Below are 17006 nucleotides of genomic sequence, written 5' to 3'. Positions count from 1 at the left end.
TATATATTATGATGGCTCACAATATAAAGATATTTTTTTATATGAAATATTTGATGATAAAATATTGATGAGTTACAACTTATGAATTTGTTGTAAGAATTATTTATTTGAAAGGTTTGTTCTCACACTCCAATGTTAGTGAATTCTACTTATTGAGTTATCTCATCTCTCATTTTTTTTTTTTTTTACAGATACGTTAGAGAAATTATTAGAGTAGAGATTTTTTAAAGACAGCAGTTACGAACTATTTTGTGGAATTGATGATTTTATTATTATTTTTATGGCATTAAATAATGAACTGGATAATTATTTTGAAGATTTTATCTTTTAATAGATTAAAACTCTGACATTTGTGATAATATTTTGAATTACTAGTTAGTTTTATTTAATATTTTTATCAATTATTTAGATTGATTAGAGCTTTATTATTTATAATTTGAGTGCGTTACACCTGCATAGCTGCCATGTAATCTACCACTTTGCTTCAACATCATTGTTACCAATGTGAATTCTTCAAACCATCATCCATCATATTGTAGTCGATGATTGACGTGTAATCCGAGATTTGATAGACGTAGACCATTTTACACTATCATCCAAGCAATCTTGGCAAGTCATAATCTTTTACCTTACTAAAATTGTATATAAACAAATAAACTAATTTTTTTTTTTGGTAATTTTATTTATTTATTCAACAATAATAGTTTTTACTGATTGAACAAATTGAAATCCAAAAAAGAGGAAGAAAAATCTGGTAGTTACATTTAGATTTTGTGAGTTCATAAAAGAATTGAATGGAATGGGTAAGTTAATCATAAAGGAAATGAGATAGAATGGAAATGAAACATAAAAGGGAAATGTTAACGAAAACACTACGGACATTAGTTTATGAACTATTTTTAAAAACATTTTATGGAAAAATGATAAAGTAATTAATAATATTTTTGACAATTTTTTATATTTTTATATATCTAAAAGTTGAAGCATAGCATTTAATACTGTTGCGTTCCTGTTAAGCCACATCGACGCTACATCATCAATCTATTTTTATTATTTTCTCTCTCATTTTTAATTATTTTTCTCCTTATTAATTTCCCACTTTACAATTACACATTCTCCAACATTTGCTTACTTTTACTTTTTTTTATCTTCTCACTACTCTATACTTTAACCTTACAATTTCTCCATCCCTTCATCATCCTTTTATTTTGACTCTTCTCCTCCCTATTTTTTTTACTATAAAAATTTGTTATTTTCTCTTCCATTTAATCCATATTTTTCTCACACAAAAGGTGAATACTCTCTCTCTCTCTCTCTCTCTCTCTCTATATATATATATATATTCTTTCTCTTGATGGATTTTTAATTCTTTATTATATCTCTAATTTAGATTGATGAATTTTTATGTTTAACTCTACTTTAGATTAATATGATTTGGTTATATTTTAATTTTTTATCTTTTTTATTTTATTTTTGTTGTTTGTTACATGTTATCCTATGAAATTACAGAATGATTCAATGTTATTCTAATACATAGCATGACTTGAATAATTTGGTATTTACTACCATACATTTTCTTTTGAATATTCTTTTACTTGTCTTCTTTTATATAATTTTGTTATTTGTCTCATATTCTCTTCAAAATAAAAGGTGATTATTTTCTCTCTCTCTCTCTCTCTCTCTCTCTCTCTCTCTCTCTCTCTCTCTCTTATTAATTCTTTCTTGCAACTCTACTTTGAATTGATGATTTTTTTGTTTTTTGTTTTTTTGTTTTTGTTTTTGTGTCTCTACTTTTGGATGATACACTTTGGTGGTGTGTTTTTTGAGTTATTTATCACATGTACTCTCTATCATTTTCATAGTTTTGATTTGAGTTAATTTTTAGATATTTTAGAAAGTAGGAATTTGAGTTTATATGAAAATACAATTTACATGATTATGTATTTGAACGTGTATAAATTATTTTAGTAATATCAATTGTAAATTTGTGATGAGGTTTGGTAATCATGATAATCTTCTTAAGAGAATGAAAAATTCAAATAATTAATTATGGAACTTAAAAATTTTAGTTGTAAAAAAAAAAAAACCATAACAAACTATAAAAAAAGTTTGAATAATATAGATCACTTGAAAACAAGAATAGCATTTCTATCTTTTATCACAAAAAAATGGAATAATATCAATCAAATTAATGCACTTAAGTTTTTCAAAAAAAAAAAAACTCAAAATAATAGAATGATATATTTTTTTTATAATCAATAAAATGATACATTTGTAGAAATAAATCTTATATTATACAGGTTACAAAATAGTTATATATTCACAAACTAGCTTTCAATAAAATTGGCGTCAAATCGTAAAATCGGACACTACACTGCTAAAAAGGTACTAGGTGGCAGCAATAGTCTGCACTTTCCAGAAACCTCAAGAAAAATGAACACTATGATGTTACAGCATCGGAAGTAAAAATCGGCCCAATCGAATGGCGACAACAATTCCACAACCACTAAGGCCACTGTTAAGCCAGCACAGAACAACAACAACAGCCAAATTCCTCATATCTCGCAACCCAGCACATAGATGGACCAACACAAACAACAACAACAACAGCAGCAACAACAACAACAGCAACAACAATGCTCTCAGTTCTCCTAGACTCACCTATTTCCATCATCCTCATCCTCATCCTCAACTTAATCCTGTTCATCTTCCTCATTCGCTTCGCCATCGTTTTCTTCTTCCTCGTCATCCTTTTCGTCTTCTACGCCGGCTTTGTTCACCTCCTTTTCGACATTCTCTGACCCTTATGACCACTTCTCAGGCCACCGCGTCAGACTCCACACAGCCCTCAAACAAAACGGTATCCCATTTCTCTATCTATATAGCTTTATAATTCATTTGTGAGTAATGGGTCTCTCAAGCTTTGCATAAATTTTTGTGATAATTGGCTATCTCTCTAGATTGTCAACCAAATATGAGGTTTGGTAATCATAATTTTATTAAAAGAACGAAAAATTCAAATAATTAAATGTGAAACTTAAAAATTTTAGTTGTAAAAAAAAAAAAACCATAACAAACTATAAAAAAGTTTAAATGATATAGATTACTTGAAAAAAAAGAAAAAGTATTTCTATCTTTTATCACAAAAAAAAAAGAAGAATAATTTCAATCAAATTAATGCATGTTTTAAAAATAAAAAACTCAAAATAATAGAATAATATATTTGCAAAAATAGAGAGATAAAAAATAATATAAATATTCCGTTTTGGAGAATAAATCTTAAGATTTTATTAAAAAATAATTATAAAACTCAAACTATATTATTAGCCAAGTAAAGTTTGAAACAAATTTTATTTTTAATAAATTGAGTTTATAAAACTCAATTTTGTTATGAAAAAATTGAGTATGAGACACTCGATTTTCAAGTGAGTATCGAAATCGAGTGTAAGACACTCAATTTTCAAGTGTAAATTCACTTGACAAAATCAAGTGCAGAGAATTTAAATTGTTAGAAACTAAATACGTTTAAAATGTTACTTAATTAATAATATAAATTGAGTTTTATAATTATTTTTTAATAAAAACCTAAATCTTACATTATATCAAGTTATAAAATAATTGTATATTTACCAATATTACAGTGACTTTGTAATTACTTTTCAATGAAATTGGTGTCAAAATTTTTCTAATAAGGTATATTAACAATTGAGCAAGAGCACCGTCCATCGTAAAATTGGACACCACACTTGTTAAAAAGGAACTAAGTGATCAGCAATAGTCTTCACTTTCCAGAAACCTCAAGAAAAAATGAACACTATGATGTTACAGCCAATCGAATGGCGTCAACAATTCCACAACCACTAAGGCCACTGTTTAGCCAGTACAGAACAACAACAACAACAGCCAAATTCCTCATATCTCGCAACCCAGCACATAAATGGACCAACACCAACAACAACAACAAAAATGCTCATAGTTCTCCTAGACTCACCTATTTCCATCATCCTCACCTTAATCCTGCTCATCTTCCTCTTTCGCTTTGCCATCGTTTTCTTCTTCCTCGTCATCCTCTTCGTCTTCTGCGCCGACTTTGTTCACCTCCTTTTCGACATTCTCTGACCCTTATGACCACTTCTCAGGCCACCGCGTCAGACTCCACACAGCCCTCAAACAAAACGGTATCCCATTTCTCTATCTATCTAGCTTTATAATTCATCTGTGAGTAATGGGTCTCTCTAGCTTTGCATAAATTTTTGTGATAATTGGCTATCTCTCTAGATTGTCAACCAAATATGAGTGATGGGTGATTGTATGTTCATTCAGTAAATTGTGATACTGGGGTTTTCCTGGGCTGTTTTAGGTTTGTCGGTCCTATCTGAGTAATGGGTCACTGTGAAAACCTGAATTTGTTAATCATTTGTGCTAATTTTAGCTGTTTCTCTTGGTCTATCTGTGATGTCACTGATGTGTGTAATGGGTCTCTCTAAATGGACTAATAATGTATGGTTATTGGCTGTCCTCTGGGTTTTTTAGTCATATGGGACTATGGGAGTGATGGGTTGCTCTATATTTTATTGATGATAGCCAAAACTTAGGTGCAGTTTCATAGGTTCTCAAATTGAATTCAACTATGGTATATGGTTGTATTGACCAATGCAGGGAATAGTCTTTAATAGGACAATTATATTCAATCAGGTGGTTCATTGATATATGGAACTGCTTGGTTTAATTTAATTGGAACTTAAGGCACAACACCTAAGGAATTGTATTTGTATGAATGATAGCTTTTGATTCAGTCATGCATGCATTGTAGTTCTCTCTTTATTTATCAGCTGCAGCCTGGTGATAAGTTTTATCTGTTCAAATAAGGGTCTTGAGTCTCTTGACTTGAGTAATGGGTTTTGGGTTTTGAATGTGCAGGTGAGGGTTGTGATAAAGGGGCGGGTACAGGGGGTGTTTTATAGAAACTGGACAGTGGAGAATGCGACCCAATTGGGGCTGAAAGGTTGGGTGCGGAACAGGAGGGATGGCTCTGTGGAAGCTCTATTCTCTGGGAACCCTGATGTGGTCCAGGAGATGGAGCAAAGGTGTCGCCGAGGTCCACCGGATGCAATGGTTACTGGGCTTGAGGTATTTCCTAGCAGTGATGATCCTGGTTCTGGATTCAAGCGCAAACCAACTGCCTGATCAATCCATTTAAAAACATAGTACCATTTGCTGTGCTAGTATGTATACTCTTTTCCTCTACATAAATTATGCAGCAAAACTATAAAGGAAACATATTTGATTTAGTTGTGAATCAGTGGTTATCTTGTTCAATGACATGCTTCTGAATTATTATATTTATATTTATTATACGTCAGCTTGTGAATATTTGGTTTCTGTTCAGATGTGTTTGGTTGATGAGTACCTTGTTTGAACTAAAGATGTGCTTGTATAAGACTGCTGCCCTTACAATACATCTATCATTTAAATCCATTGACATTGAACTCAGATTCACAGAACATGGCTGCTTATTAAACATACTTGAATAGCTTGTATCCTTCTCAGTAGTTGCTTCATTCTTGACGAAGCACATGTTAATAGATAACACTCTAGGAACTTGTGGGGCCTGAATAATATGATGAAAATAAATGGGGGATTTTTCCTTTGCCTTTTTCCTACCTTGGCTTAGTGCAAAATCATCATGCTGAGATCCCAGTTGTGATGAGTTGCCTTCTGATCCTGCTATAGGAAACCACAAGTCTTAATCATAAAATATACTTTCTAAGTCAACTGCCAATCTGAAATGTCTTGTTATGAGATGTCTTAAAATCTTGGTGCAAATGTATAATATAATCCCAGATTATTCATACCGTCAGGTTTGGTTGGATATTGTGATTCATTGGTGCGATAATTATATAGTTGTACAGGGTCCTCTCAGTGCTTATAAAGCATGTAAAAAAAGAGGTCTACTTTATTCGATTCTCTCAGTTTGTATATATAAGTTTATGTAACACATATTTTAGTAATTGTTTTAATTCTATATGATATTTATTTGGGTGACATTGGCATCGGTGGATTGGGTGGATCATTTCGGGAATGTGTCTCAAAGGGTACTTCCCTGAGTAGTTTCGGATCACTGTCCACTCTTGGTGGAAGCTGGTGGAGTCAGTAAAGGTCGCAGTGCCTTTAATTTTGAGAATATGTGGTTGAAAGAAGAGGGTTTTGTGGAGATAGGTCGGTAATGGTGGAATGGGTATTGTTTTTTGGGTTCTCCTAGCTTTATTCTAGCTTGAAAATTAAAAGCTCTTAAGGATGATTTGAAGAAGTTGAATAAGGAGGAATTTGGTGATTTGGCGTTTAGTAAGAAAAGCCTTTTGACTAAGCATTTGGGTTTGGATGCTAGAGAGGATTTGTTGGGTCTTTTGCATGAGGAACAACTTGCCGTACTCAAATTAAAGGTGATATTGCTCATTTAGCTTCTTTAGAGGAGATTTCTTGGAGACAAAAGTCTAGGGTTTTGTTTGTGAAGGAGGGTGACAATAATACTCGTTTCTTTCACTAGGTAGCAAACTCCCATAGAAGAACTAATCACATTAGAGGTATAGAGGTGGATGGTGTCCTTTATGAGGATGAGGCAAATGTGCGTTCTTAGGTGGTTCAATTTTATCAAGGTTTGTACACAGAGTCTGATACATGGCACCCTACTATGGATGGTTTGGAGTTTGCCAACGTTGAAGAAGATGAGCAACTTTCTCTTGAGAGGGATTTTTCTGAGGAGGTGATACAGGTCCTCCAAGAGATAGAGGATGATAAAGCTCCTAGTCCTGATGGCTTCACTATGGCTTTTTTTCATAAATGCAGGAGTGTTGTGGAAAATGATGTTATGACCTTTTTTGATCACTTTCATAGAAGTTCAAAGTTTGAACAGTCTTTGAATGCTTCTTTCCTATCTTTAATTCCTAAGAAAAATAATGCACTGATTATTAAAGATTTTCGCCCTATTAGTTTAGTGGGTAGTGTTTATAAGCTATTATCTAAGGTGTTAGCTAATAGATTGAGGAGAGTGTTGGACAAACTCGTCTCTGAATCTCAAAATTCTTTTGTTAGTGGAAGACAGATTTTGGATTCAGTGCTAATGAATGCCTTGATAACAGATTGAAGTATCGCACTCCAGGAGTGGTTTGAAGTTAGACATTAAAAAAGCTTATGATCATGTGAATGGGACACTTTATTCTATTTGTTGGAGAGGATGGGTTTTGGGGTTCGATGGAGGAGATGATTAAAGGCTTGTGTCTCTACTGTTCGTTTTTCAGTTTGGTTAATGGATCTCCTGCTAGTTTCTTTGGAAGTTCTTGAGGCTTAAGACAAGGTGATTCATTGTCTCCTTTTCTTTTTCTTTTGATCATGGAGGTTCTTAGTAGGATTCTGAAGAAAATTGAGGAAGGTGGTTTTCTTTGGGGTTTTCATGTGGGACCTGTTAATACTACTGGTATTCGTATTTCACACTTGCTTTTTGCTGATGATACCATTCTCTTCTGTGATGCTTTTAGGGAGCAGTTGCTTTCAATTAGGTTGGCTTTGACTTGTTTTCAAGCCTTTACTGGTTTGAAGGTGAACGTGGGGAAAAGTGAGATTGTCTCTATTGGGGAGGTGAGTAACATTCAAACTTTGGCTAACATTCTTCAATGCAGGGTGGGCAGTTTACCTATGACATATTTGGAAATGCCCTTGGGTACTTCGTATAGAAAGGATGGAGAAGAAGCTTTTGGGCTGGAAGCGTCTTTATTTATCAAAGGATGGTAGGCTCACTTTGTTGAAAAGTACCCTTTCAAATCTTCCAACTTATTATCTTTCTCTATTTACTATTCCTAAAGCCATGGTTATTAGATTAGAACGTATTCAAAGGAATTTTTGTGGGGTTCCTCAGAGGAGTGTTTCAAATACCCCTTAGTGGCTTGGGAGAAGGTCTATTTCCCGCTTAAGTAGGGCGGTTTGGAATTCAGAAATTGGTGCCTTTTAATCAGGCTTTGTTAGGGAAATGGCTTTGGAGATATGGCCATGAAACTACTCATCTTTGGCGGAGGGTTATTGCCATGAAATATGGAGAGGGGAAAGGGGGGTGGAGCACTAGATTTTGTAGGAGGGCTCATGGGTGTGGATTATGGTGAATTGTTAGTGAAGGGTGGGAGAGCTTTTCTAAGCATTTCATTTTTGTGGTGAGAGATGGTTCTCGTATTCTTTTTTGGCATGATAAGTGGATTGGGGATAACTCTTTAAAAACTCTTTATCCTCACTTATTTTTGTGTTCAGCCAATAAGGAAGCTTCTATTTATGATGTTTTCAGTCCTCAAGTGGGTGGAAATGAAAGAGTGGGGAACTTAAGATTTTATAGGAAATTCAATGACTGGGAGTTAGCAGATTCTTTCTCCTTTCTTCACTTGATCCAATCTCAAGTTCCTAGGTGTGGTGGAATGACAGTCTTTGGTAGAGCCTCAATGGAAGTGGGAAGTTTGGCACTTGGTCTTTTTATCATAAGATTTGAGATGTTACTCCTAATTTCCCTTGGAAGGGCATTTGGAATGTAAAGGTTCCTAAAAGGGTGGCGTTTTTTATGCGGACAGCAGCTCATGGCCAGATTTTCACTTTGGATAATCTTATGCTCTGTGGTTGTCCCTTGGCAAATCGTTGTTGTATGTGTTGTTGTAATGAGGAATCTATAAATCACCTTCTTGTATTTTTTCCGTTAGCTCATTCTATGTGGATGCATATGCTTCAGTTGTTTGGCATTGATTGGGTCATGCCAGGTTCGGTTGCAGACTTACTTTGTTGTTCCCACCATTGGCTTGGGAACTTATTTTTTTTTATAGGTAATAGATATTTCATTAATAAAAAGTACATCATATTCACGATGATGAACAGACTGTACTTGAAACAAATACAAGAAAAACAAAATCACAAAGAAATAGAAACAGATTGCAGGAAATCAAATACGGAAATACATTGCGTAAAACCCCAAATGTGAGACCACCCAAACAATGTCCCAACTAGCTGAGACTTCAAAAGATCAACAGATTTCTCAACATCCTCAAAAATGCGGGTATTTTGTTCCCTCTAAATTAGCCACATCAAACAAGTTGGCACCATATTCCAAATCAAAGAAGAGTGTATCCCCAAATAATTCTCCCATGCACAAAGAAGAGAAACAACCATCCTTGGCATCACCCACTATATACCAAACATCAAAAAAACTTCACTCCATTGGCTTGGAAACTATAATTCCGATATTTGGAATTTGGTACCAAGCTGTTTGATGTGGACTAGTTGGACTGAACGTAATCAGCGTTCTTTTGAGGATATTGAGAAATCAATGGCCCAGTTGTTAGATTTGTGCTAGCTGACTCTCTTCAATTGGACTCGGTGTTAGGGTCTTTTGGATTGTTCTACTATTATTGATTTTCTTTCGTCTCTTAGAATAGGATTTTGCTTCCTTTATTTCTATTTGTTTCTATGTTCTTCTTTGTTCACTACCATGAACTCTGTGTATCTTTTATTTTGTTCTATTAATAATATTCCTTTCTTTACCTATCAAAAAAAAGATATTTATTTGACATAAGGAGTATTGCCATTGTCCAGTTATTTTAGGGCTTCCCAAATCGTAGCTTGATTAATGCTCAAGAATGTGCTGTTATCAAAATTCACACCCCCTCCCCCCAAAAAAAAAGTTTTGTGATTTGATAGCTTTCACATTTTAAGATGATTTATTGCCAATGCAGTTATTGTCTTCTTTTTTATGTCTACTGGCTTTTTTGTTAAAGGTATTGTCCATGCAAGTCCACCCATGACTAGATTGGCACCAAGTTTTGGGCCACAAATGAGAGACTAAGTAGTCATTCTTTTTCTCTGCTCTCTTCAACAAAGTAAGTAAACCCTATTTTCTGGGATAAACATAAACATAACCACGTACTAGTATAGTAGGGAAACTTGGATCCCCCCACCTTCCTTCTCTCCTTTCCAGTAGCATGTTCAACAAGCTTAAGTGGACAAAGGCATGCATCCTTTAAAAAATATTGATTTTTTCCCCAGTTTTCCAAGTTATTATAAATTATTTTTATAGGGTAGGAATTCTATTGTTAAATGGTTGGTAGCTTGGAGAAATTTTCTGTGATGAGGGGTCAGTCACATCTCCTACAGAGTGTCGATTAAGAGAGTATATGATCTTACCATGCATGGTTTTCTTTTGCAAGGCGTAGGTCTTCTAATTTTCAACCTTAAAAATTGCTTTGAGGTGTACCTGTTCTCACATTTCATTTTCTTATGTGCAACTGTGGCAAGATATAATATGGATACTGAAAAAAGGGGGAATAGGGAGAGAACGACTGAAGGAGAGAGGATTTAGATCATATCTTCAAGCTGAATTGGTCGATCACCATAGATATTGCCAAAATTAAAGTTGGTTTATCGTTGGAATGCGCAGATTGTGTTTGTAGATAAGTAACTGGAAAACCAATTTATTTAATTTATTGAATTTGCTTAAAGTTAGTAATGACTAATGAAGAGTGTTTTTTGAATTTTTGGTGGAGGATTTCATACTTGGGTGAATGTGGTGAGAACTAAACTTAGAACCCTGTGATAAAATGTGAAAAAGTTGAGATGCTGGAAATGTGGTTCACTTATTGTTACTTTAATATATCTTTAAGTGTTTAGAATATAATCAAAGTTGGAGGCTCCCTTTCATCAGATTAGCTGGTTTTGCTGTCCTTGTAGTGTGCAATATTGGCATTCCATAGCACAGCGTGGGAACATCCTCTTCATTGCTCTGATAAAGCAGATATTTGCTACTCCTTTCTAGTTGCTTTACTGGTATACCATGGGCCACGTATAGGAAGGGGTAGCTGTTGTGTAAAGCCTTGCTGATTGCAACTTATGTGGGAACCACCATACCAGAATAGGAAAACTATAGTGAAAGTGAAAGATGGGAGCTTACAATGAATTCAAGGTGTTGCACAAGACATGATTTATTGCTTTCAGAATGGCCATGTCTTTTCTTCGCTTAGGCCTATATTATTGATACATAAATCTCATCACCTAGGGCAATCTATGCAAGCAAAACTTTCTAGGATCTCAATAGGCTCATGTAAGTTCTACTTGGTAGACCTGGCTAGAGTGGGAGGTGATGTTGTCTTATATGGAAGATGCTAATGAGAATCTGAACAATACCAAGAAGATACATCAGTGCTTTAATGGCTACAGCTCCCGATGATTATAGATATGATTTAGACATACTAAAACATATAGAGAGGAACTGTCAGAGGATGTGAAGCAGGGAGATTTTGTGGTTCACACCATTGATGATGGTAACTTTAGAGTTTCATTATTAAATTGGATTATTTAGCTCACCCAGGGTTTATTATGTTGGTAGACAAAGCTGAGTAGGAGTTTGGATTTGAACAAATGGAAGTCCTTGCCCTTTTGCTCCTAATGAACTTTAAAGGATTCTTGAAAACCAGAAAGAGGGAGGTGGAGTTGATAGATGTCCTTGGTTCCATACTGTGTGGTAGTTTTTCGGAGGTAAAGTATTTGAACATTCTTTAGAGTTTCCTCTTCTTTTCTAGTTTCTTGTTTCTCAAGTTTTATGAGTGAATGTAGTTTGTGAAGCACACGGATCAGGATATGGGGAGGGTCAATTTCATGGTTTAGATTTAGTTTTCAAAATTTAGGAGTGTGCGGGTGCCATGTAAATTTCATTCCACCAAATAATGAATGATAACCAATTTTAAATACTGGGGCACTATATTCACCTTTAGATTTGTCGACTGCCAAATATTGCCATAAAATAGTCTCTCTCCATATTCTTTTCTGCACTGCACCCTTCCACCCCTTCCTTCCACTCAATGTAAGTTTAATCAAATTTCAAAACTGAAGTTTATAGGGTGGTATGTAGGTTTGATAATTTAGTCATGAATATGGTTTAGCCCTGGTACCTGCATCATACTTTCATTGTCAGCATCTCAAATATGTTGTTAAAGAGTGCATAATTTTTGAGCAGGTTCTTGCCAATTATTAACTTTTGCTGTAAACTGCATAAAGTAATTGCAAAGTGCATTCTCTCTTTTTGGGTAAAATTTTAGAGTGCATCATATATTATGCAAGTGAATCCTGAAGGCTTCAATGATAAGATGATGTGTCCCCATCCACGGGCCCAACCAGAGTCGCTTTTCCCTTTCCAACTCATGAGCTCTAGTCCTATGTACTTGAGACGAGACTTCTGCACTATTGTAAGAGTTGGGATTTTTATGTGACTGACTTGTTTCTTCTAATGCTCTCCATGCCACTGTGTTTTTGCTAATCATCTTTTTGTTTTTGTTAATAAATCTTTCAAGTTTCAAGTTTCAAGTTTCAACGGCAGAGAACTGACTGAGTTTCTTTTGTTAAACCTAAATGAAGGTTAACTTATATATTATTCAAGCAATTATATTGTGCAACCCATGTTATTACATAGCTGAAACTCATTTTTCTGGTGGGGGATAAGAAATGGGTGGAGAAAGGGGCATAGCTTTTTGTGTCATATGTACTTTTGTCCTCTCATCTGTCACAAGTGTTTCTTCCCGACCCTATTATTGCAGGTAATGAAAATTGTCATATCCAAGATAACAGCTAATTTAGTCCCAAAAAAGGTGGTACAATGAAATTGACACATTGATGAAGTACCACATGCAATGGCCCTACATTTAATCTCTTTTTCTTCCGAATTTTGATCTCATATGCCCTTCATGCTAGATACCAAATGCATTATATAATAACCATAATGCATGGGGAAGAACTCGAACCAACTTCTTGTTTTGAAGTCCACCTAAACATGGCTAAAATTGGAGATTATAGGAGAGTAAGAAAAGGCAGCAATGGAATACTTTGTTCCACTGTGGGAAAGCTGCAAAAAAGCCTCTCACCGTTTAAAGGGTTGAAGCAAGGCTATTTTGTGGTAGTTGCTACAGAAGGCTGGAAACCAGAGAGGTTTGTTGTTGAACTGGGTTATCTCAATAATCCAGAGTTTTTGAAATTGTTAAAACAGGCGGAGGAAGAATTTGGGTTTTCCCATGAGGGAGCCCTTGCAATTCCTTGTTGATCGGATGACCTGGAGAGAATCATTGGGATGAGAAGATCTAAAAGAGAGTAAAAATGGAAGGATCATTTGTTGTATGCTTATGCTTTCTTTGGTTCATTATGCATTCATTATTTTTTTTCATGCTATCTCCTTTTAGCTATCCCATAGTTTATTATCGTATTGACAGGGTTGTCCTTGGCAGATAGGTTCGTATTTTTTATTTATTGATAAGTTACACATGAACTCAATGAGTGTTGAATCTATGACTTCACTCCATCACATTGTTATGGGGGGAGTGCTGGTTGAACTATAAATCATTCGCAATGGTAGTTAGGTTCAGATAGTTTAGATGCCAAAATTTTCTTCATGGTGTAACATTGTGAGTGATGCAACCACAATATGACATATCCAACGCCAATCTTTGTAATTCACATAAATCAACATGATTTGATCAGTATAACTCAAATTTGTCTCCTGCTATTTATTATCTTGACTTCCAATAGTAGAATTAGACCATACGTTGTATGAACTCATGTACATTCCCTGTGCACATTATATTTTCCTACTTTTGCAGAATAGCACATTAATGTGAAATACCGCGGAAGTGTTGGCTAAGTAAAACCCTTGATGCTGACTTAATTAAGTACCTGTTTGGGAACTGATGAAAATTGTTGCGTCTAGCGTTTCACGTTTTTGGCTTTTTTTTTTTTTTTTTTTTTTGGGTGGAGAAGCATGTTTTAGCTTTCCAGTGGGCCTCGTGCACTGTTTACAGGACCCACAAACCTCTTTTGTCAGTAAAACTTTCATTAAAAATGGATTCCACAGCACTATTCACACATTTAAAAATTATTTTGGTACAGTATTTTTAATTTTTAGTTTTCAGCAAATAAGTAGTATCTAAATGGATCCTAATTCTTTATTTCCAAGGTTGTTGAATTCCAATCCCTTGTCTGTGAGACAGTGAGGCACTTGCACCAGTCGGTGTAAAATAGAAAAAAGTGCACAATTTTACACATTATTGCTTGAAATCTACTCACATTAGTCATCTATAACATTGTGCATATTTATTATTGTCACAATATCCATGTAAATGTACATAGTTACTGTAACTTTCTATTTGATTTTTTTTTCTCTTCTTTGTCACCTGACTCTCTCTCCACTCTCATTTTATTTTCTCTCTTCCCCTACTCTCTCCCTCCTCTATCTTCTCTTGAATCCAACAACATGCTCTACAAATCTATACAAATCATCAAAATTTTCAAGCTAATGCTAAATCTAGATCTCAAACTCATCAAACCCATAAATAATCAAACCCAAATTGCAAAAGAAGAACATATGGAGAGAGTGTTTTCAGGTGGAGTAGCTGTGAAATAATATTTATAAAAAAAAAAAAAAAAAAAAAAAAAAGAGAGAGAAAAATGATTGTAGGGTTAATAAGTTGTCTCGTCAAGCCAAAGGCCCAATGAAAAATAAAGAAGGCCCAATAAAGAAAGGAGGCCCACTCAAGCCCAACCCGTCAAGCCATGAATCATACCCAGGAACTTCATTCGACCCAACTACACTTGCCAAGGAGAATTTCACCTAAGTTGGCTTGTTGAGGATAAGTTCACCAATGTTGGCTGCTAAGGAGAACTTGCCTGAGATATGTGGTCGAGGTAAGTACCTAGGAATTGCCCTAGCTGAGCACATCCCTCAAGGTTAACACTAATCACAAGGGTAACTGCATTGGCGGCATCAGAAGGGACAAGAGATGCCCACAAATAAATGTTGAAGTGACCAATCTAATGGTGAGCTAGACACATATTCCACTTAATTCTAAAAGGGTATATGACCCTTGACATAATAGGGCCCCTATCATTACGAAGCCCACTATTACATTAATATAAATAGGGAAAGACCTTATAGGAGAAGGGGTTAAAAAAAATTAGAGAGAGAGGCAGAAAATCTTGAGAAGAACCCACATTTCCCATTGTTGCATGTGTAAGCCGGAGGAACAAGTCACCTTTGAGAATCCAAATTTCTAGTTTGCATGCGTGTTCAGGCATTATTTCTACTAGTTGCGGACTCGCGCGTTCCGTGGATAATATTTTTAAGATGATCTTAATAAATTTATTTTTGCAGTTTAGACTAATTTAATAAATAGTAATGTATTTCAAAATCATATTTCATTTATATAGAACAATCATAAATGTAATATATATAATTTTTTTTTCGTACTAAAAGAAAACAATACAATTTTTCTCAAAGAATTCAAAAGGTAGCAAAATATTAATTTTTTAATAAAAATTATTTATACATTGTGTAATCATTAAAAAGTATATAAAATTTGATTTTTTTTTTTTTAGTTTATTTTAAAAAAACTTTTTCAAATCCAATTGTATCTACGGTACAATCAAAAACACCAAAAAACTTATAAAAAAAATCAACAAAAATTACAATTCAAAAAAAGGTTGGAAAAATAAAAATCATGTCAAAGTCAAACTTCTTCTTCCAAATATGTAAAACATTTCAAATTGATGTGATCAAGCCAAATATCCAATGCATAATCAAATTCAAAATTTTTAATAAGATTTTGAAGTGACACAATAGAAATATGTCATTATTCCCAAGAAAAAAAGTGTTGGTTATAACTTTATATATAATGATTGTAACCAAGAGTACAAAGGGGAAATTTAGAGAAATTTTTTTTTGTAAAAATAAGAAGTGTTATGTTAGTACTATCATAATCTAATCTAACACCTAATCCAACTTATGAAAAATGAGTAGATATATAGATAATTTTGAACACAAAATTGAATTTTTTTTCTTAAAAATCTCAAAGAATACACAAATGAGATAAGGAATATGTGCAATACAAAATATTCATAAATGCTTAAAACAATTACTCAAACATCTAAAAATATCATATAATAAAGATGTTAGGGGACCACAATTTGACTCCCTATAACCACTCTAAAAATAGGCCTGCGTGGCGTGATATCGAATGCCATAAAAGACTTGAGTGTGTCTTTCTCATCACCAATTGGTTTTGAGGTAGAATGGCATAACTCACGGTCCGACAAATGGTATCAGAGCTAAGGTCATGAGTTTGAGTCACGGGAGTGTCATTGTGAGGGAGGGATTGTTGGGGGACCACAATTTGACTCCCTACAAATCACTCTAAAAATAGGCATGCGTGGCGTGGTATTGAATGCCATAAAAGATTTGAGTGTGTCTTCCTCATCACCAATTGGTTTTGAGGTGGAATAGCATAGCTCACAGTCCGAAAAAAGACATAACAATTTGCTGCTAATTTGTTAAACAAAATATTTACAAATAATGAAAGAAAATTGCACAAATACCATCTTCTTCAATTGCATTAATTGTTCTTTATCATATTGTCCAAACTATCCAATTGTTTTCCAAATAAACTAAAACCTGACAACAACACAAAATATGGACATATTATAATATGATTTCTCCCTAAATCTGGTCAACAACATTAAAACTATTTTGTGTTGTAAATAAAATGATAAAAAAAAAAAAAAATACTTGCATCAAGTAACACATAAATTAGTCAATAATAAGACAATGTGTACAAACCTCATAAAAAATCCAACAAAAAATGAAGAGAGAGAGAGAGAGAGAGAGAGGAGAAATAACCTTTTGTGGGTGAAAAAATATGCATAAAATGGAGAGAGTGACAAATTTATAGTAAGAAAATGAGAATAAGAAAAGTCAAAATAAAGGAAGATAAATGGACAAAATTATATGTAAAGTTTAAAACCGTCTAAGAGGAATATATATAGACAATACTTAGTTATAACATCAAAATTAAAGTAGTGAATATGTAAAGTTAAAACCGCGCCTAAGATGAATTTGTAAAACTAAGTGATTTATATATTTAATTTGTCAAAAAAAAATTAAAGTTAAAAATAAA

At 34.0% G+C, this 17006-nt stretch overlaps 1 protein-coding gene across 1 annotated transcript; it reads left to right on the top strand.

The window, feature by feature from the left end:
* Positions 1-3640: 3640 nt before the first annotated feature.
* Positions 3641-5357, top strand: LOC112040737 (uncharacterized). Its single transcript, XM_024073631.2, has 2 exons — positions 3641-4178; positions 4921-5357. Exons 1-2 carry the CDS (start codon positions 3837-3839, stop codon positions 5185-5187), a joined length of 609 nt encoding a protein of 202 aa, XP_023929399.1. The 5' UTR covers positions 3641-3836; the 3' UTR covers positions 5188-5357.
* The last annotated feature ends 11649 nt before the right edge of the window (positions 5358-17006 follow it).

The sequence above is a fragment of the Quercus suber genome, unplaced genomic scaffold (assembly GCF_002906115.3).
Source record: "Quercus suber isolate HL8 unplaced genomic scaffold, Cork oak 2.0 scaffold_51, whole genome shotgun sequence".
Taxonomy (NCBI): Eukaryota; Viridiplantae; Streptophyta; class Magnoliopsida; order Fagales; family Fagaceae; genus Quercus; species Quercus suber.
The sequence above is the reverse complement of the archived record's forward strand: the minus strand, read 5'-3'. Positions and strand labels throughout refer to the sequence as shown.